Below are 23,046 nucleotides of genomic sequence, written 5' to 3' on the forward strand. Positions count from 1 at the left end.
AAGGAATATGAAATTATAATTTTTATACTTAAGTATCAAAAGTAAATGGAATTGCTACTTAAGTATATTTAAAACCAAATACTTTTAGACTTTTACTCAACTAGTATTTTACTGGATGACTTTCACTTTGACTTGAGTCATTTTCTATTAAGGTATCTTTACTTTTACTCAAGTATGACAATTAAGTACTTTTTACACCACTGGTTGATGTGAGGAGAGATTTTTGATTGCAAAGACTTGGGCGCAACGGTAGAGTGTGAGAGAAACGTCCGTGCGAGCTCAGCCATCCACATAAAGAGGCGCAAGTGCAATTATTAAACTGGGAACATTTTCATACCGCAAATTTTTACAACATGACGTCACAATCAGAACGATTGGGAAGTATTTCACGCTGGGAAGATTTTTACGTGACACAGGGCTCTAATCGCTGGCCAGTTGTTTTGTTCCATGATGACGTTGTTGTAACAGGTATTAATTGCTTCTAATAGGTCAGAAAATGATGCATTAACCGTTGATTTAACCGACTGTTTATAACGAGGGATGCCCCACCATGTTTATCCTGTACACATAAATACTAGGAATTTGCGCCGGCCTCAGCTACGCTGGCATGCAAGAGAAATGAAACATCTCCACAGTGTGTGCCACCGTCCAATCCAAGGCCCAAACATGACAAGCGAGTGATCTGAGGCCGTTTGGTCTTTGATTCTCGCGCATCAGCTTGGGAAATCCTCAAGGGAAAGTGGACAGTGCATTATATGAACAAAGCACTGCATAAATTGGCCAAATTATACATATTTCAATAAGGGGAGAAAAGTGAAGCAGGGCATCCGTTAAACAGTAAATGAAGTTTGAATGGCCTAAATAGTGATTTATTGTTCAGATAATCCAAATAATGATAATGGTGTGTTGCATCTCCCTCCTGTAGGTTTCATGCAGGCAGCAGGTGTTCCTCAGCAAGCAGGCATGGGCTCAGCTCCTACATGTAAGTACAGCATGACCTTACTGTCTATAGAACCCATGATGTTGCATTACTTTTTGAGTAAATATTGCCCGAAAATATTAAAATGTTATGTGATATGCTTTAATTAAAATAGAAAAATCTGACAGATGGTTTGTTCTGTTCCTCTCCTGCAGCTCTGGTGCAGCCCTCCATGTCGCATGCTCAAGACAGCGTGAAGGACTCCCCGTACGGAGCCACTGTCCCAGGAAGCTTCATGCCCTCTGCCATCCCTGGACAAGGGGTCTTCAACCCGCTTCAACCTGGAGTCCAGACGCAGCAAGGAGCCAATGACAAGACGGGCCAATCTGCTGATGGCATGGACGCTGCTGCAGAGTTAGTACTGCAAGGTAAACTATAAACTATAATCTAGGGTTCAGGTGAAAGTTTTTGTCTGTTCTTAATGACCCATTTAGAAATCTTTTGAAAAATGTCTCACTTTCTCAAGACTTTGCTGCTGATACCTGTTTTTTGCCGTTAAATAACTTTTTATGTTCCTCTTCTCTCTAGGTATGCAAAATGCAATGAGTCGTCGTATGGGTCTTCTGGGGATGCACCCCTCAGCCTCCCTCACCCACCCCCTACACCAGCAGGGCCTGCCTGGCCAGAGGATGCCTGGGCTAATGCCGCTGGACCTCCAGCCTAGTATGCTCCAGGGAGCCGGGGCCCGCTTCCCCCTCCTGATGCAGCAGGGCCTGTCCCAACAGAGCATCCTGGATGCCTCTCTCCATGCACAGGCCCGCGCCAGAGCGGCCTCCCAGATGGACCACTTTAACAGGGCCGAGGGGGCCTTCAACCGGGGTACCAACCTCCCAAACGAAAACATGTCTAAGGCTGAGGACCAGCCTTCCTCTCGGGCAGACAAGAGCCAGCAGGGGAGGGACCAAGACTACCGCTTCCCCCCGCCCCAGGAGAAGCAGAACATGGGCCTGCTGAGGACACCTCCCCCGGAGCACAGAGAGTCCATGGGTGGAGGTGGACGTGGTGGGGGAGCTGGTGGTGTGGGAGCTGGTGGTGGGGGTATGGACGGAGGAGGAGGCAGATCTGCCCTGCTCCAGACCCCAGTGAGGGAGCCAGCTAGAGACAGCATAGTAGGGCGGCTTCAGGCCCTCGCCGGCTTCACCCCCCAGACCCAGAGTCGCTGGGGGCCACCTAGAGGGAACTTTGATGAGCGTGACATGCGGGGCTCACCGGCCAGGGTCTCCAAGGGCTTCCAGGAGGAGCGCCCTAGCTCCAACCAGGGGCAGAACTTTCCCAACCGCTTTGAGAACCAGAACCGCGCTGGGGCAGGAGGAGTAGGTGCTGGTGTTGGAGGTGGCCCGGCGTGGAGTCGTGGTGGAGCTAATGCTGCAGCACCGTTCGCTGATACTGACATGCCACAGGACTTGGATGAGTGCCGGCGCCCTTGGGACAGGCAGCAACGGGAGAGGGACGACAGGGAATTTGACTTAAGGAAGGAGATGAACGGAAACCGCCTTGAGAGAGATAGCCGCGAGAAAGACCGGGAGAGGGAGAGAGAGAGGGACCGGGAGAGAGAAAGGGACCATGGCCGTGAGCGTGGCAACCGTGAACGAGAGCAAGAGTGCGCCCGGGAGAGAGAGCGTGAAAAGGAGAGGGAGAAGGATCGGGAGAGAGAACGTGAGCGGGACCGTAACAAGCGTGGAGCCTGGACACCTCTTCTCCCTCTACCACAACCCCTACTTCCTACTCCTACCCCGACCCCAACCCTCTCCCTGACCCAAGGCAAATCCCAGGCCCTGCTGCAACTACAGTCCAGGCTTCAACTTAAACCTGGACTCCTAACTAAACCAGGTCTGCTTCAAACTCCAAACCTCCTAACTCGGTCAACATCTCAAGCCCCAACCAAGTTCCTTCAAGCCCCATCCCAGTCTCCAACTCAAGCCAAGAATGAAGCCCTCCCTGGGCCTGAGCCCCAGACAGAGTCCCAGTCCTCTACCCAGACCCATGCTTCCCCCAAGTCTGAGTCCTCACCCCAGACCCAATCCACTCCTCAGAACCAGTCATCACCCCAAAACCTGGTTTCCCCTCAGGCCCAATCGCCATCCCCTCCCCAGGCTCAGTTCCCGCCACGGGCACAAACGCCACCACAGGCCCTGTCCCCACCACTGGCACAGTCGCCTCCCCAGGCCCTGTCCCCACCACCGGCACAGTCGCCCCCCCAGGCCCTGTCCCCACTACCGGCACAGTCGCCTCCCCAGGCCCTGTCCCCACCACCGGCACAGTCGCCCCCCCAGGCCCTGTCCCCACCACCGGCACAGTCGCCACACCAGGAGATCACTGACACCCAGGAAGAGCCAGATAATGCCCTTTGGGCCAACAAGCCAGAGAAACCCCAGGAAGAACCCATAGAAGAGCCTGAACCCATAGAGGAACCTCCATCTCAGTTGGTCTATGGGACGGGGTTGAGGCTGGACACTGACGTAGTGGCTGAGCCCACACCTGAACGGGCGCCCACCCCTACCCTCTCCCCCACTCCTGCCCCACTCTCAATGTCACCGGTCCTCACACACCGCGCTGAGGAACCCCAATGCCTGCCGGAGCCCCTGGACGTGCAGCAACCACCACAACATGCCTCCTCCTCCTCTTCCTCCTCCCCTAAGGACAATGGACTGAGTGAGCCGATGGAGGAAGCTGAGAAACAGCCAGTGGTAGAGCAAACTGACACTGAGGGGACATAATCATCACTCAGTAGGTAAAGATCATTTTGTAAAGTTGTCTCTTCTCTGTACTCATGTCAGCCACCCACTGGACCCTGGGTAGTAATTTGCATAATATTGTCTGATGACCTAACAACTGATTTTATTTCTCACATAACGGTGTACTTCAATAGATGGCTCGCTAGCTGATTAAATGGTAGGTGATTATGTTTTTCATTATTTTATTTCTTTTTTTTTGTAATGCCAGACCACGATATAAAGCTCGGTGAATTTTAATGAAAATTGCTTGCCAAAATGTTTGAATTGTAAATGAGAAAAAGAGCTTTGACCTTCCTATGGAAGAGTGTACGGATCCTGGCTGTTTCCACTGAATTGAATCCAGATGAGGGAATACTTGAAAACTGCAGTCACTGGCCTGTTTTTTTTATCTTCTTTTAAAATAAGCTGCAGCAAAGTTTTAAATGAATGCCTTTGTGGTGTCCTATATATATGCTTCTGGTCTATAAGCAGAATATAGCCTACATACAGTAAGAACCCTACAGTTGCTTCTAAAAAGGAACATCCTAAAAGATTAAAAACATGACCTGTGTTATCCCCAAAAGGAATGTCTGATTTGTTCATCATAATGCAGTGATTCAAAGGACAAAGTAAGCCAGAGAGATAAAAATATATATATATATTTTTTTTTTAAGGATGGTGGATGTTGGGTGCATTCTGTTTTAGTTTGAAATAAACATGCTTTGTTTGTTAACAAATGCTTTAGGACTGTATTTTCTGACCCAGGACCAGTGGAATAATGTTTTACACACAGACTATATGCTTTTTGCAGTGGTGTCACATACAAACAGCTGTGTCACTACAGTAGTTAGACCATTGACTTGATGTTGTCGTACCGCATTAAGTCAGGCAGGATGTTAAAGTGCCTGTACTTAGACATCAATCTATTCTATCTAAACCGCTCTTTAGTTTGTTGTTTGCGACCATGGATTAATTTGTTATGTTAGTTTCTGCACACTCTGTACTTCCCTATACTTTTCTTTGGTGGGTGACTTTGGGATCGGATTGTGCCTTCTTGATTTGATTATTGTTCAGCATAATGTCACCCCAATACACCACACTATGCTCAACGTGCTGCTTTGGTTTCCCTGAGACTGTACAACCCCTCAGAGAGACAGCAGTCTGTCCAGCAAGCTGACAACACAGACAATGATCTCCTTTGTCTGTGTGATCATAGCTGAGCAGCCTATACACAATTTAGCCTATGTATATGGGGAACCAACCAGTCTGTTTACTCCATCGTTGTGTGCATGCCGGCCTGTAGCCATTTATTCTTCTTTGTCTTGTTCACTTCATACTTCTTCAGTGCATTTCTGTTGAGACACTATACTACCAGGACAGGTTCAATAGTCTGAAGTTCTCTCAGAGAAGCAAATGTTATAAGAGTTGTGAAGTTGAATAAAGTTGAAGGTAAATCAGCATTTTTTCCCTTATTGTCATAAATCCTAATCTGGGTAGATTAGGGACCAGGATCCTTGTTCCACACACCATTACACCCCCTGGTTTGGCCTCTGGACTATAGATCAGGCTGCACAGTTTGAACACAGAAGACAGCATTCCACATGTTTTCATAGCTGGCATTTGAAATTCAAAAGGCCCAATCAAGGACATTACCAAGAGTTTGACTTTTATTCCGTATCGTATGAAACTTGGCAGAAATATACAAAGGTAAATTCCACACTGTTTACATCAGGGATCATGAACTAGATTCAGCAGAGGGGATTTTGTTTTTCTTTGAACGGATGGTCAGGGAGGCTGGCACATATTTACAAATAATTTGTAGACTGCAAATTGACTGCAAGAAGCCCAAACATATATTTGACTAAAACATAATAATTTCTAACATTGTTTACATTTGTATATGATCACATATACCTTTATATTATGTGTGGAACATATTTCCAAAATTATAATCACTTGGAGCTGATTTGCTGGTGTTTTTACAGTTTTTTATGTTCAACAATAAAAAAATAAATACAAAACTTGGCCGCCAGTTAGGTAACCCTGATCTACATCACACCTACATCAATAAAGGTGTCTCAGTATTGTCATGTTTTAGCAGTGAGACGAAATACTGACCTATCACACACTGTTGCACACTAGCTACAGTACATAATGCAGAAAGTTTTATATTGACATGGCAGAGAATGATTCCTGTAAGAGTGATCTGAAGATACGCATAAACCAGCTATCTGGTGTTGGCATTAGACATATGCACGCAGAGCAGAAGGAAGACTGGGAGAGATAGAGACTACGAGGGATGGGGGGAGGTATAATAATGATGACGCCAACGGAGAAGGGGTTCCAAACCAAGAAGAGTTCCAGCCAATGTTCCCTCTAATTTTTTAGGCACTGAGCAAATTTCAGGTGTGCTGGCACTTTGTGAAAATTCTGTGCAACTTCTAGCGTGCCTTTACTGTGAACACTGAGGCTGTACCCGCTTTAAGTTACAGTTTCAACAGAGGCCAAGTAGGCTACTGTGGCTATTGTATTATAATGTAGGCCTACCAGAGTGGCCTACCAGAGTGGCCTACCATCAAAAACAATGGAGAAAATGCATTCCATAACATTTCAACATGGAAATAGCTGTTCTATCAATTGATTTAGTTATATATACACTGCTCAAAAAAATAAAGGGAACACTTAAACAACACAATGTAACTCTAAGTCAATCACACTTCTGTGAAATCAAACTGTCCACTTAGGAAGCAACACTGATTGACAATACATTTCACATGCTGTTGTGCAAATGGAATAGACAAAAGGTGGAAATTATAGGCAATTAGCAAGACACCCCCAATAAAGGAGTGATTCTGCAGGTGGTGACCACAGACCACTTCTCAGTTCCTATGCTTCCTGGCTGATGTTTTGGTCACTTTTGAATGCTGGCGGTGCTCTCACTCTAGTGGTAACATGAGACGGAGTCTACAACCCACACAAGTGGCTCAGGTAGTGCAGCTTATCCAGGATGGCACATCAATGCGAGCTGTGGCAAGAAGGTTTGCTGTGTCTGTCAGCGTAGTGTCCAGAGCATGGAGGCGCTACCAGGAGACAGGCCAGTACATCAGGAGACGTGGAGGAGGCCGTAGGAGGGCAACAACCCAGCAGCAGGACCGCTACCTCCGCCTTTGTGCAAGGAGGAGCACTGCCAGAGCCTTGCAAAATGACCTCCAGCAGGCCACAAATGTGCATGTGTCTGCTCAAACGGTCAGAAACAGACTCCATGAGGGTGGTATGAGGGCCCGACGTCCACAGGTGGGGGTTGTGCTTACAGCCCAACACCGTGCAGGACGTTTGGCATTTGCCAGAGAACACCAAGATTGGCAAATTCGCCACTGGTGCCCTGTGCTCTTTACAGATGAAAGCAGGTTCACACTGAGCACATGAGCACATGTGACAGACGTGACAGAGTCTGGAGACGCCGTGGAGAACGTTCTGCTGCAACATCCTCCAGCATGACCGGTTTGGCGGTGGGTCAGTCATGGTGTGGGGTGGCATTTCTTTGTGGGGCCGCACAGCCCTCCATGTGCTCGCCAGAGGTAATCTGACTGCCATTAGGTACCGAGATGAGATCCTCAGAGCCCTTGTGAGACCATATGCTGACACATGCACATTTGTGGCCTGCTGGAGGTCATTTTGCAGGGCTCTGGCAGTGCTACTCCTTGCACAAAGGCGGAGGTAGCGGTCCTGCTGCTGGGTTGTTGCCCTCCTACGGCCTCCTCCACGTCTCCTGATGTACTGGCCTGTCTCCTGGTAGCGCCTCCATGCTCTGGACACTACGCTGACAGACACAGCAAACCTTCTTGCCACAGCTCGCATTGATGTGCCATCCTGGATGAGCTGCACTACCTGAGCCACTTGTGTGGGTTGTAGACTCCGTCTCATGTTACCACTAGAGTGAGAGCACCGCCAGCATTCAAAAGTGACCAAAACATCAGCCAGGAAGCATAGGAACTGATAAGTGGTCTGTGGTCACCACCTGCAGAATCACTCCTTTATTGGGGGTGTCTTGCTAATTGCCTATAATTTCCACCTTTTGTCTATTCCATTTGCACAACAGCATGTGCAATTTATTGTCAATCAGTGTTGCTTCCTAAGTGGACAGTTTGATTTCACAGAAGTGTGATTGACTTGGAGTTAAATTGTGTTGTTTAAGTGTTCCCTTTATTTTTTTGAGCAGTGTATATTCCTTTATTTAACTAGGCAAGTCAGTTAAGAACAAATTCTTATTTTCAATGACGGTCTACGAACAGTGGGTTAACTGCCTTGTTCAGGGGCAGAACGACAGATTGTCAGCTCTGGGATTCGATCTGGCAACCTTTCGGTTACTAGTCCAATGCTCTAACCACTAGGCTACCTGCCGCCCCATTCAGCCTACGGTAACAGACAACGTGTGGTGTTCAATGTAGGCCACATTCCATGAGACTCAGAAAAAAACATGCAGGGCTTGACATTAACCTGTTTATCCACTTGTCCTTCAGACAAGGAGGTGACAGAATTTTTGTGTGTTTGATGCAGGAAACCACTTTACAAATTAAAATGTATTATTATTCCCATACCATTATTAAAAAGAATCAGACATTATTCTCCTGTCTATTGGCTACTTAGCTTATTCAAGCCTGTCTCGAAATACAACACTGCCCCTTTAATACAAAAAAAAAGCTCTTTACCTGACTCGCTTTTCAAAGATGTCTAGTATACTCTTATAGGAAACAATCACTCCCCTATTGCTGACTACAAATGATCTATAACTGGGCTAATAACTCACTAACTAGCAAAGGATATTAACAAAATGTGCACACGTGGCTGCATGCAGCTCTCGCTTTGATTTCACAACAAGCACATCTACTCACGAGCGCTCATGCTGTAAGCACAGTCCAGTTCAAAGTAAATTGCACAGATCCATATATGGCAGTGGTCTATTTGCATATAGGCCTACTGCAGCTCTGATTGTTTATGCCGCACCGGTCTGTGTAGAGTACGGGCTGAGTAGTGCGAGTCAATGCAATAGAATCCTACTCCAATGCGGAGTACAAAAATCTCTTGCATAGTTAGTTTTGTTTCGGTATGTTGCATTGAAAGTGGCTAATAATTGGGTTGATTCGATCACAATTGCCACAGTAAAGGGAAACGTTGATAGTGTTCACAGGGAAATCATTTGAACAGTGGTCACCAACCTTTTTTGAGTCAAGATCACTGAGTCAAAATGCAAGCTGAGATCTAACAATTTTTTTATTTATTTTTTTATTTTTATTTTTTACATTACATAAGCCTATGCAACATTAACTAATTTAAAAACAGTACTGTAGCATTGAGGTTTGTGCAGTAAGCTATAGGCCCAATACATTATCGCTGCATATTGGCTTTGCTTGAATTGCCCTGCCAATGCATTATTGTTTGGGCCATTTTGAAAAAATGTATTTCAAAATTTGAGGTATGCTATATGATCACACCGTTAATAGATACGTTGTTGTATTACTTGTGAGGCACAGCTGAGTGAGCATACATTTAAATCATTTGCTTTTTATTTTACTGTACTGATGGTGCCTGTATCTGATGGTCTGTCTCAGCGGAGGGAGAGAGCAGCCGACTGAGGGTCTGCCTCTCAACATCCCTCCGCTCTCCCTTTCCTCCACTGACACTGACCAAAAAGGGACACCGTCTTCCAGATGATGGCGAAAGTCGAGTCGCACCACATTATTTCTGCCTCATGCACAAATTCATGTTGTTACTCCTACGAACAGAGAAAGTGAAATTTTCCTTGATATTAAAAAACACCCAAGCTGCTAATAATCACAAAAACGCAAGCCTATAGATACACTTTCCTACTCGTTCATTACTGCCGCAGTGCTTGTTGTAGCGCTGAGTGGAAATAGGAAGAATGCGCATTTTAGGGCTTATAAAACTGTTGAATACAAAGTTTTGACAGTGCTGAGTAAGAACTTAAACATGAACTCCCTCATAAAAGCAGCATCTCTTTGCTGTATTCGTTGACAGTGTCTAGACATTTTTAAAATTATATATATATTTTTAAATGTAACCTTTATTTAACTAGGCAAGTTAGTTAAGAACAAATTCTTATTTACAATGACGGCCTATTTACAAAACGTTTGGTTTTAAATGTTTTGAAATCTCACAGTATCAACTTTGCTGTAGCTTTTTTTTATGCCTGCTACGTTACTGCAGACACGGTCATCTGTGCCATCCGATTTGCCAGCGGTAGGCCTATAGTGCACTTAATTTGCTCTCTAGGCCCGCTGGGAAGGTAGAGTTTGTACCTTCAGACACGTTAAGTGGTTCAAAATGGCAACAGTTCACCTATCCGGCCCGTAGGGCAGGTGAATCGGGTCCACCTCCCGCCAACAGCCCGAGACAATTAAATAAAAAGAACACAAGGCTTTATCGTTGTTTTTTTTACAGAAATGTTTGGTGATTGACTAGGAATGCCTTGGAGATCGACCAGTCGATCGCAATCAACCAGTTGGTGACTACTGCTCTAGAAAGTTGAGTGAAGTTCAATCTCCCTATGTGGGCTTATATTTCTGCGCGCGGCAGTATCGGGGAACAACACGGACGTCTTAGAGGGAACATTGGTTCCAACCTAACTTTGCTATTTAGTGAAAGTTCATAAAATTATCACATATGACCGCCAAGCACTTCTGGACATCAGATCGACAGTTACTAATCTCGATTTCGACTTCAAATACGACTTCAACTCCGACACAGCTGTTCCACTGTTCATACAGGACCTTATTCCTTAGTTCCATGGGCTACCAAAATACTGCAGGCGTAAATGCAAGAGAAGAGGTGGAGTCCTGGTGAAATTGAGAAGAGTAAACTGAATGGCGCTCCCCTCCATTCTATTGGCAAATGTCCAGTCACTCGAGAATAAGATGGAAGAGCTTCTTCGAGAGTCCCCTATCAGAGACTTGAAAAGCTGCAATATTATGTCTTTCTGATATGTGACTGGATGATGACGCTATGCACATAGTAGTCAGTGGATTCCTCATGCAGCGGTAGGATCGGATGGTGCCAATGGGGTAGTCGAAAAGAGGAGTGTGTTTTTTAATAAATAACTGGTGTGCTGCTTCAAGTGAGAAGGAATTCTCAAGAACGTGTCCAAACCAAAAACCATGGATTACAGGCAATGTACATGCTGGGCTAAAGACTAGAGCAACCGCTTACAGGGAATGAACACATACAATAAAAACCCGCTACGACCTCCGACATATCAAACATGAAAAAAGTAAATATAAGAGGAAGGAGGAATCCTATTACACCGGCTCCGACGCTTGTTGTATGTGGCAGGGCTTGCAGATGATAAGATTGCAAAAGGAAACCAGGCCGCGACGCAGAACTCCTAAACGAGCTAAAGGCCTTTTATGGTTGCTTCGAAGAATATAACACTGTGCCTTGCGTGAAAGCCCTATTTTTCCGGTGACTGTGTGATCCCGCTTTATCGTGGCCGGTGTAAGCAAAATGTTTAAACAGGTGAACAATCACAAGGCTGGAATACCAGGGCTTATTCTCAAAGCATGCACAGAACAGCTGGCGAGTGTCTTCACGGACATTTTCCTTGTTCCACTCTGTAATCCCAACATGTTTCAAGCTGACCACCATTGTCCCTGTTCCCAAGAGCTCAAGGTAACCTGCCTAAATTACTATCACCCTGTAGCACTCACATCTGTAATTATGAAGTGCTTTGAAAGGCTGGTCATGACACATCAACACCATCCTCCCAGACACCCTGGACCCACTCCAATTCGCATACTGCCCCAACAGATCCACAGATGATGCAATCTCAATTGCACTTCACACTGCCCTCTCCCACCTGGACAAGAGGATAAATAGCTATGTGAGAATGCTGTTCATAGACTACAGCTCAGCGTTCAACACCATAGCCCCCTCCAAGCTCATCACAAAGCTAGGGACCCTGGGACTGAACCCATCCCTCTGCAACTGGATCCTGGACTTCCTGACAGGCCGGCCCCAAATGGTGAGGGTAGGCAACAACACCTCTGCCAAGCTGACCCTCAACATGGTTGGCCCCTCAGGGATGTGTGCTTAGTCCCCTCCTGTACTCCCTGTTCACACACCACTGCGTGGCCATGCACGACTCCAACACCAAGTTTGCTAACGTCACGACAGTGGTAGGCCTGATCACTGATGACAATGAGACAGCCTACAGGGATGAGGTCAGACTTAGCAGTGTGCTGCCAGGACAACAACCTCTCCCTCAATGTTAGTAAGACCAAGGAGCTGATAGTGGACTAAAGGCGAAAGAGGGGAGAGCACGCCCTTATTGACAGGGCTGTATTAGAGCACGTTGAGAGCTTCAAGTTCCTTGGTGTCCACATCACTATGGACTTAACATGGTCCACACACACCCGCACAGTCGTGAAGAGGGGACAGCAGGGCCACTTCCCCCTCAAGAGGCTGAAAAGATTTGTCATGGGTCCTCGGATCATCAAAAAGTTGTACACCTGCACCATCGAGAGCATCTTGACTGGCTGTATCACCGCTTGGTATGGACAGCCCAGTTCAACACTGGGGCCGAGCGCCCTGCCATCCAGGACCTCTTTATCAGGCGGTGTCAGAGGAAGGCCCGAAAAATAGCCAAACACTCCAGCCACCCAAGCCATAGACTGTTCGCTCTTGTAATAACAGGCTCCGAGACAGCTTCTACCCCCAAGTCATAAGACTGCTAACAGTCTATTGTACCCTAACTATCTGCACTGACGCTATGCACAGTCACTAGGCTATATATACGCACCATATACATAATCGTTCACACACACACTACATTGACACTCCCACACAAAACTCACATTCGGAAAGTATTCAGAACCCTTGACTTTTTCCACATTTTGTTACGTTACAGCCTTATTCTGAAACGGATTAAATAATTGTTTTTCCTCATATATCTACACACAATATCGCATAATGACAAAGCGAAAACAGGTTTTTAAATTCAATTGACTGGACATGATTTGGAAAGGCACACACCTGTCTATATAAGGTTCAACAGTTGACAGTGCATGTCAGAGCAAAAACCAAGCCATGAGGTCGAAGGAATTGTCGTAGAGCTCCGAGACAGGATTGTGTCAAGGCACAGATCTGGGGAAGGGTACCAAAAAATGTCTGCAACATTGAAGGTCCCCAAGAACACAGTGGCCTCCATCATTCTTAAATGGAAGGAGTTTTGATCCACCAAGATTCTTCCTAGAGCTGGCTGCCCGGCCAAACTGAGCAATTGGGGGAAAAGGGCGGTGACCAAGAACCCGATGGTCACTCTGACAGAGCTCCAGAGTTCCTCTGTGGAGATGGGAGATTCTTCCAGAAGGACAACCATCTATGCAGTACTCCACCAATCAGGCCTTTATGGTAGAGTGGTCAGACGGAAGCCACTCCTCAGTAAAAGGCACATGACAGCCCGCTTGGAGTTTGCCAAAAGGCACCTAAAGGACTCTCAGACCATGAGAAACAAGATTCTCTGGTCTGATGAAACCAAGATTTAACTCTTTGGCCTGAATGCCAAGTGTCACGTCTGGAGGAAATTTGGCACCATCCCTACAGCATGGTGTTGGCAACATCATGCTGTGGGGATGTTTTTCAGCGGCAGGGACTGGCAAACTAGTCAGGATCGAGGGAAAGATGTACAGAGAGATCCTTGATGAAAATCTGCTCCAGAGCGCTCAGGACCTGAGACTGGGGCGAAGGTTCATCTTCCAACAGGACAACGACCCTAAGCTCACAGCCAAGACAACGCAGGTGCTGCTTCAGGACAAGTTTCTGAATGTCTTTGAGTGGCTCGGCCAGAGCCCGGACTTGAACCCGATCTAACATCTCTATAGAGACCTGAAAATAGCTGTGCAGCAACGCTCCCCATCCAACCTGACAGAGCTTGAGAGGATCTGGAGAGAAAAATGGGAGAAACTCCCCAAATACAGGTGTGCTAAGCTTGTAGCGTCATACCCAAGAAGACTCGAGAATGTAATTGCTGCCAAAGGTGCTTCAACAAAGTTCTGAGAAAAGGGTCTGAATACTTATGTAAATGTGATATTTCTGTTTTTTTAATAAATTTGCTAACATTTCTAAAAACCTGTTTCTGCTTGGTCATTATGGGGTATTTTGTGTAGATTGATAAAGGGGAAAAAACGATTGAAATCATTTTAGAATAAGGCTGTAACGTAACAAAATGTGGAAAAAGTCAAGGGGTCTGAACACTTTCCGAATGCACTATACATACACATTACACGCACATACACACACTTTTACACTCACCGTTTGCTGCTGCTACTCTGTTCTTCATTTTACTCGTATTATTATCTATCATGTTGCCTAGTCACTTCACCCTGTCTTCATGTACATATCTACCTCAAATACCTCGTAACTCTGCACATTGAACTGGTACTGGTACTCCATGTATATAGGTCCATTATTGTGGATTTTGTTTTATTCCTCGTGTTACTATTTAATTTGTATTGTTATTTTTAAACTCTCCATCATTGGGAAGGGCTCCTAAGCAAGCATTTCATGGTATTTCAAGTCCACACCAGTTGTATTTGGCGCATGTGACAAATAAAATTTGATTTGTTATTCTGGCCGCCTCCACCCCACTGCACTGCCAGAAAAGGCTGGGGTAAGTGCTTAATCAGCACAGGTCCTCCCCCTGTGCATTTTGGCCTGTTTAACGGCAGGAAACAACATAATTTATCAACGATAGTTAGCTTGTATTGCTAATCATATACCTCATGTGTCCCATAGATTCCTGGGGCTAGTTATTGCTGAGATAAAGGTCTAGTGAAATTGCGACACAGCTGCATTGAGCAACTCAGTGTAGCTCGATGCAGCATCCTGCATTGCAACCCACTACAGTAGTTTTTCTACCTCAAACAGACTGAGTCAGTCAATACAGATGAATGATGGAATCATTACCTGGGCTTGTCAACACATTCAAGAATCTTGCACCTGAGTGCAAAGATTAAATCTGTACAGATTCATAGAGATGATTCATGAGAATACAGTCTGATCCTCGTCTGCATCCTTCCTCCCACCTAGTGTATCTCTCCAGGCAGGCAGGTCAGCTCAGTGCTTACCTCCCAGCAGGAGAGTGGCCTCAGGGGTGGAGGAGAGAAGGCTGCAGTGCATACACTCAGTAATACACACACACACAGAGCCAGCCAGCCCTCCCTCACACTGCAATAAAAGCCTAACATCCATGGGAACTCACGCTCTAACAGTATTAACAGTTATTATGGTAGTGTGGTGGAAAAAGGGCAGCCCTGCTAATGGAATTCTGTTTCAGTGTGCCTCTGGAATCACTGGTATTCACAGATGGCCTAACAAAACACAGCCCTTGAAGGTAATCTCAAACATAGTGAACTAAGATGTTTTGTTATATTATTCTCTAGTATAATTAACACAGGCTAAGGTGATAATGATTTACTGATTCTTATTAGAGCATAACCCAAGCCCTTTACCATGTGATCAAGCACTCTATCAGCATGGTGTCTGTAAATAAGAATGTAGCGTGGGAAGGTGTGAGCGTGGTTACACGGTTCCATGCTAGCTTAAGCCTTAGACAGTCCTAGTCATTGATTACCATCCCTACAGTATGTTGGAGCGTGTTCCTGCCAAGGCCAGAGCCATAGACTTAGCTCATTTTACTGGAATCCTATGATGTCCCAGTGCCAATCAGCCAGGATGTTAGGGTCTACCATGGCTTGCGAAAGTATTCACCCCCCTTGGCATTTTTCCTATTTTGTTGCCTTACAACCTGGAATTAAAATTGATTTTTGGGGGGGTTGTATTATTTGATTTACACAACAAGCCTACCACTTTGAAGATGCAAAATATTTTTGGGGAAACAAACAAGAAATAAGACAAAAAACAGAATTTGAGCGTGCATAACTATTCACCTCCCCAAAGTCAATACTTTGTAGAGTCACCTTTTGCAGCAATTACAGCTGCAAGTCTTTATGGGGTATGTCTCTATAAGCTTGGCACATCTAGCCACTGGGATTCTTGTCCATTATTCAAGGCAAAACTGCTCCAGCTCCTTCAAGTTGGATGGGTTCCGCTGGTGTACAGCAATCTTTAAGTCATACCACAGATTCTCAATTGGATTGAGGTCTGGGCTTTGACTAGGCCATTCCAAGACATTTAAATGTTTCCTCTTAAACCACTCAAGTGTTGCATTAGCAGTATGCTTAGGGTCATTGTCCTGCTGGAAGGTGAACCTCCGTTCCAGTGTCAAATCTCTGGAAGACTGAAACAGGTTTCCCTCAAGAATTTCCCTGTATTTAGCGCCATCCATCATTCCTTCAATTCGGACCAGTTTCCCAGTCCCTGCCGGTGAAAAACATCCCCACAGCAGGATGCTGCCACCACCATGCTTCACTGTGGGGATGGTATTCTCGGGGTGATGAGGTGTTGGGTTTGCACCAGACATAGCGTTTTTCCTTGATGGCCAAAAAGCACAATTTTAGTCTCATCTGACCAGAGTATCTTCTTCCATATGTTTGGGGAGTCTCCCACATGCCTTTTGGCAAACACCAAACATGTTTGCTTATTTAAGCAATGGCTTTTTTCTGGCCAGTCTTCCGTAAAGCGCAGCTCTGTGGAGTGTACGGCTGAAAGTTGCCCTATGTACAGATACTCCAATCTCCGCTGTGGAGCTTTGCAGCTCCTTCAGGGTTATCTTTGGTCTCTTTGTTGCCTCTCTGATTAATGCCCTCCTTGTCTGGTCTGTGAGTTTTGGTGGGCGGCCCTCTCTTGGCAGGTTTGTTGTGGTGGCATATTATTTCAATTTTTTAATAATGGATTTAATGGTCCTCTGTGGGATGTTCAAAGTTTCAGATATTTTTTTATAACCCAACCCTGATCTGTACTTCTCCACAACTTTGTCCCTGACCTGTTTGGAGAGCTCCTTGGTCTTCATAGTGCCTCTTGCTTGGTTGTGCCCCTTGCTTAGTGGTGTTGCAGACTCTGGGGCCTTTCAGAACAGGTGTATATATACTGAGATCATGTGACAGATTATGTGACACTTAGATTGCACACAGGTGGACTTAATTTAAGGTAAGGTAATTGGTTGCATCAGATCTTATTTAGGGGCTTCATAGCAAAGGGGGTGAATACATATGCACGCACCATTTATTTATTTTTTTAGAATGTTTTGTAACAAGTTATTTTTTAATTTCACTTCACCAATTTGGACTGTTTTGTGTATATGTCCATTACATGAAATCCAAATATAAATCTATTTAAATTACAGGTTGTGATGCAACAAAATAGGAAAAACGCCAAGGGGGGTGAATATTTTTGCAAGGCACTGTATGCCAAGTAGGTTCATGCCACACACAACCCCCACACAGTCCCAGAGAGGCATAGCAGATGCTGACCTCTGCTAGTCTAGAGTACCCAGCAGGGGAGAATTAATAGGAGTGGAACAGAACTAAGTCATTCCCTAGCTGGCAGTGGTACACATATGGAGATGATTATCTGATGGGGCAGTCTGTGCCATAAGTCTGAGGCAGAGAAGTTCCCTATTGTGGGGAATGTCATTAGACTTTGGTTCACAGACTACAGTAGGTAGTTTGGTCTTGAACATTTTTTTATACTATGGCATGAGATGGAATCACCCTATCACCTCTTCACAATCTATTCACAATTGGTCCCCTGTGGCTCAGTAGAGCATGGCGCTTGCAACGCCAGGGTTGGGTGTTCAATTCCCACGGGGACCGATTCGAAAAAGTAAGAAAAATGCTTGCACTCACTACTGTAAGTCTCTCTGGATAAGAGTGTCTGCTAAATGACTCAAATTTAAAATATCTTTCCCTCTCTGTTCCAGAAATCTACAAATATTTTCTTTCTTCTGTTTTCTTTGTACTAATGAGCATGTGATGTATACAGTACAGGAGTATGCGCTTGCAGTATGTGGACCCTGGATCGAGAACCCAGTTTCTGTAGTATAGAAGACAGTGTAGGTGCACTAGTTGTCCATTAGGGGTCAATGTGGTGCTACTGCAGTCACAGATCTGTAGGTATGTGGCCTTGTTCTCCAGTCGTAACTCGTGTGCAACAGACAGACAAAGCTGAAAATTTGCAGTGCTCACCTCTTACACAGCTTGTCACAGTTTAATAGTCTCCATACTGTAGGACACAGAGTTTTCTACACAAAACCTGCTTTGAAATATGGTACTGCAAGGCATGGAAATTGTTAGAGCATATTTACTATGGATCTCTGATGCATATTCTCTTTATCTTTTAAGATCAGTTAAGAAAAGATAATGGGGAAAAAGGAAAGCAAGACACAAGTCTGGTACTTGTCCTAAATGCTGATTTTGGACTGCTACATTCTTAATGAATCAAAGTCATTGATTAGACACCCAGGCAGTCCTTACTTAAATCAGCCTGTATCTCTGTAGCTGCTCACTGCATTCCTATCCTGCCTCAGCGGCACAGGGCAGAAAATCAGAGAGAGAGGGAGGGCGAGAAAGTAGATGAGTCCACTTAGGTGCGTGCTGTCGGTCGGTCAGTGGAATCCCTATCTGAGCTCCAAGGCTGGCATAGTAATTATTTCCTCTATGGGACTCTGTATAACTCAGCTGCCTTCAGGAGGACTTGGTCAGGGTCTTTCCTATAACACACAGCAGGCAGGCTATCTCCCATCTTCATGGCCCACAGAGCTGTCTGCACCTCACCTCACTCAGAGTTCAAGACCAGTCAAAGGTTCACACCTACTGCAATATCTGGGCTGACAAATTAACAGACAAACGAGTGAGATTTTTGAGTTCAGTGGCTGGAGAACACTGATCTTATGCAATGGGTATAGAATCTAGTTACCAAGGAGAACACTACTTTTAAAGAGAAGCCTTGAATCTTACATTCAGAAGTACACTACATGACCATTAGTATGTGGACTGGATACCTGCTCGTCGAATATCTCATTCCAAAATCATGAGCATCAATATGGAGTTGGTCCCCCCTTTGCTGCTATAACAGCCTCCACTCTTCTGGGAAGTCTGGGAACTTGCTTCCATTCAGCCACAAGAGCATTAGTGAGGTCAGGCACTGATGTTGGGTGATTAGGCCTGGCTCACAGTCGGCATTCCAATTCATCCCAAAGGTATTTGATGGGGTTGAAGTCAGGGGTCTGTGCAGGCCAGTCAAGTTCTTCCACACTGATCTCGAAAAACTATTTCTGTATGGACCTTGCTTTCTGCACAGGGGCATTGTCATGCTGAAACAGAAAAGGGCCTTCCCCAAACTGTTATCACAAAGTTGGAAGCATAGAATTGTCTAGAATGTAATTATATGCGGTAGCATTAAGATTTCCCTTCACTGGAACTAAGGGGCCTAGCCAGAACCATGAAAAACAGCCCCAGACATTATTCCTCCACCACCAAACTTCACAGTTGGCACTATCCGTTGTGGCAGGTAGCATTCTCCTGCCATCTGCTAAACCCAGATTCGTCCGTCGGACTGCCAGATGGTGAAGCGTGATTCATCACTCCAGAGAACATGTTTCCACTGGTACCGAGTCCAATGGATGCGAGCTTTACACCACTCTAGCCAATGCTTGGCATCGCGCATTGTGATCTAAGTCTTGTGTGCCGCTGCTCGGTCATGGAAACCCGACAAACAGTTATTGTGCTGACGTTGGCAGTTTGGAACTCGGTAGGAAGTGTTGCAACTGAGGATAGACGATTTTTACGCGCTATCGCGCTTCAGCACTCAGCAAGCCCGTTCTGTGAGCTTGTGTGGCCAACCACTTCGCAGCTGAGCCGTTGTTGCTCGTTAAAGTTTCCACTTCACAATAACAGCACTTACAGTTGACCGGGGCAGATCTAGAGGGCATAAATTTGACGAACTGACTTGTTGGAAAGGTGGCATCCTATGACGGTGCCACATATTAAAGTCACTGAGCTCTTCAGTAAGGCGCACAATTGTACCAGTGCCTTTAGGGTTTGGCCGGGGTAGGCCGTCATTATAAATAAGAATTTGTTCTTAACTGACTTGCCTAGTTAAATAAAGGTTAAATAAAAAATAAATAAAAAGGCCATTCCACTGCCAATGTTTGTCTATGGAGATTGCATGTCCGTGTGCTCGATTTTATACACCTATCAGCAACGGATGTGGCTGAAATGGCCGAATCCACAGATTTTAAGGGGTGTTCAATTACTTTTATATATACAGTGCATTCGGAAAGTATTCAGACCCCTTGACTTTTTCCACATTTTGTTACATTACAGCCTTATTCTAAAATGGATTAAATAGTTTTTTACCCTCATCAATCTACACACAATATCCCATAATGACAAAGAAAAAACAGGTTTTTAGAAATGTTGGCGATTGTATTAAATATAAAATATCACATTTACATAAGTATTCAGACCCTTTACTCAGTACTTTGTTGAAGCACCTTTGACAGCAATTACAGCCTTGAGTCTTCTTGGGTATGATGCTACAAGCTTGGCACACCTGTATTTGGGGAGTTTCTCCCATTCTTCTCTGCAGATCATCTCAAGCTCTGTCAGGTTGGACGGGGAGCGTCGCTGCATCGCTATTTTCAGGTCTCTCCAAAGATGTTAGATCGGGTTCAAGTCCGGGCTCTGGCTGGGCCACTCAAGGACATTGAGACTTGTCCTGAAGCCACTCCTGCGTTGTCTTGGCTGTGTTCTTAGGGTCGTCCTGTTGGGAGTTTAGCCTTCAACCCAGCCTGAGGTCCTGAGGATCTCTCTGTACTTTGCTCCGTTCATCTTTCCCTTGATCCTGACTAGTCTCCCAGTCCCTGCCGCTGAAAAACATCCCCACAGCATGATGCTGCCACCACCATTCTTCACTGTATGGATGGTGCCAAGTTTCCTCCAGACTTGGCATTGGCATTCAAGCCAAGAGTTCACTCTTGGTTTCATCTTGTTTCTCATGGTCTGAGAGTCCTTTAGGTGCCTTTTGGCAAACTCCAAGCGGGCAGTCAAGTGCCTTTTACTGAGGAGTGGCTTGCTTCTGACCACTCTACCATAAAGGCCTGATTGGTGGAGTACTGCAGAGATGGTTGTCCTTCTGGAAGGTTCTCCTATCTCCACAGAGGAACTCTGGAGCTCTGTCAGAGTGACCATCGGGTTCTTGGTCACATCCCTACCTCCCCCGATTGCTCAGTTTGGCCGGGCAGCCAGCTCTAGGAAGAGTCTTAGTAGTTTGAAACTTATTCCATTTAAGAATGATGGAGGCCACTGTGTTCTTGGTGACCTCCAATGCTGCAGACATTTTTTGGTACCCTTCCCCAGATCTGTGCCTTGACACAATCCTGTCTCGGAGCTCTACGGACAATTCCTTCGACCTCATGGCTTGGTTTTTGCTCTGTCAACTGTGGGACCTTATATAGACAGATTGTACCTTTCAAAATCATATCCAATCAATTGAATTTACCACAGGTGGACTCAAATCAAGTTGTAGAAACATCTCAAGGATGATCAATGGAAACAGGATGCACTTGAGCTCAATTTCGAGTGTCATAGCAAAGGGTCTGAACACTTATTGAAATAAGGTATTTCTGTTTTGTTTTTTTATTCAAAAAAAATGTTTTTGCTTTGTGATTATGGGGTATTGTGTGTAGATTGATGAGAAAAAGTATAGTGTACATAGTGAGTGGTGAGCACCATTTCAATATTGCTCTGAGTGTGCTGAAGTTATTCAGCTACTCTTGGGAAATGGAAGTTCAATTAAAAATATATATTTTGCTTAGGGCTGAAGCAGGCAGCCAGCTCACAATCTCAGGGACGGGCTCTGTTTACAGATCAGTCTCCTGGATGTTTGCAGAATGGGGAGGTTTCTTATCTGGAGTTCACATGGTAATGTCTGCTATCACAGCCTGAACACTAATACAAGTGTTTGTCGGTACAGTGTCAATATTTCAGTCACCACAATTTAAACCCCAACTACACGTACACACACATGCACATGCACAGTTACTGGAAGCCTTCTCTATCAGTTTGTGTGCATGGTATTTCAGTAGGTAACCCTATTACCCCTATCCCCCCTAATGTGAGATAGAGGACATATCAGTCAACATGTAAATATCAGCTATTTGCATATGACCTTGTATGCCAGTCAGACATAGAGGGATGACATTCATGAAAAGATGGCGCCAAAGAGGATGGCTGATGTTTTACATGCTCCTAACCAATTGTGCTATTTTGTTAGATTTTTTGCGTTGTTTGTAACTTATTTTTTTACTTATTTTGTACATAATGTTACTGCTACCGTCTCTTATGACCGAAAATAACTACTGGACATCAGAACAGCGATTACTCACCACGAGCTGGAAGAAGCTTTTTCCTTTAACGAGTCCGACGAGAAGGATATACTGCTCTCCCTGGAACGGGCCCAAATCGCCATAATTTGCGTGAAGAAAAGTCGGAGGAAAAGAGGACGCAGATCGGGCTGCCTTCTGAGAATCTGTAGGCGAGCAAGTAAACTCCCACTGCCTTCCGTCCTACTTGCTAACATGCAATCATTGGAAAATAAAATTGATGACCTACGATTACGATTATCCTACCAACGGGACATTAAGAACTGTAATATCTTATGTTTCACCGAGTTGTGGCTGAACAACGACATGGATAATATAGAGCTGGCGGGATTTTCCATGCACCGGCAGAACAGAGAAGCTACGTCTGGTAAAACGAGGGGTGGGGGTGTGTGTCTTTTTGTCAATAACAGCTGGTGCGCGATGTCTAATATTAAAGAAGTCTCGAGGTATTGCTCGCCTGAGGTAGAGTACCTTATGATAAGCTGTAGACCACACTATCTTCCAAGAGAGTTCTCATCTATATTATTCGTAGCCGTCTATTTACCACCACAGACCGCACTCAACCAACTCTATAAGGCCATAAACAAACAAGTAAATGCTCATCCAGAAGCGGCGCTCCTAGTGGCCGGAGACTTTAATGCAGGCAAACTTTTTTTGTAAACTCTTGACCACCTTTACTCCACACACAGAGATGCATACAAAGCTCTCCCCTGCCCTCCATTTGGCCATAGTTCTATCCTCCTGATTCCTGCTTACAAGCAAAAACTAGGAAGTAGCAGTGACTCGCTCAATATGGAAGTGGTCAGAAGACAAGGATGCTACGTTACAGGACTGTTTTGCTAGCACAGACTGGAATATGTTCCGGGATTCATCCAATGGCATTGAGGAGTATACCACCTCAGTCATCGGCTTCATCAATAAGTGCATCGACGATGCCGTCCCCACAGTGACCGTACGTACATACAGTGGCTTGCGAAAGTATTCACCCCCTTGACTTT

The 23,046-nt window shown here is 45.3% G+C and overlaps 1 protein-coding gene across 3 annotated transcripts in view; it reads left to right on the forward strand.

Moving 5' to 3' along the window:
• Positions 1-5,156, forward strand: part of LOC120060290 (SR-related and CTD-associated factor 8-like) — a 73,362-nt gene extending 68,206 nt beyond the window's left edge. For all 3 annotated transcript variants that reach the window (XM_039009478.1, XM_039009480.1, XM_039009479.1), the window contains exons 18-20: positions 926-982; positions 1,135-1,347; positions 1,508-5,156. In XM_039009478.1, the coding sequence (XP_038865406.1) occupies positions 926-982; positions 1,135-1,347; positions 1,508-3,696 (2,459 nt within the window). In that variant the 3' untranslated portion in view covers positions 3,697-5,156. The remainder of the gene's footprint in view (positions 1-925; positions 983-1,134; positions 1,348-1,507) is intronic.
• Positions 5,157-23,046: the final 17,890 nt, after the last annotated feature.

This window comes from Salvelinus namaycush, chromosome 15, assembly GCF_016432855.1.
Source record: "Salvelinus namaycush isolate Seneca chromosome 15, SaNama_1.0, whole genome shotgun sequence".
In the NCBI taxonomy this organism is placed as follows: Eukaryota; Metazoa; Chordata; class Actinopteri; order Salmoniformes; family Salmonidae; genus Salvelinus; species Salvelinus namaycush.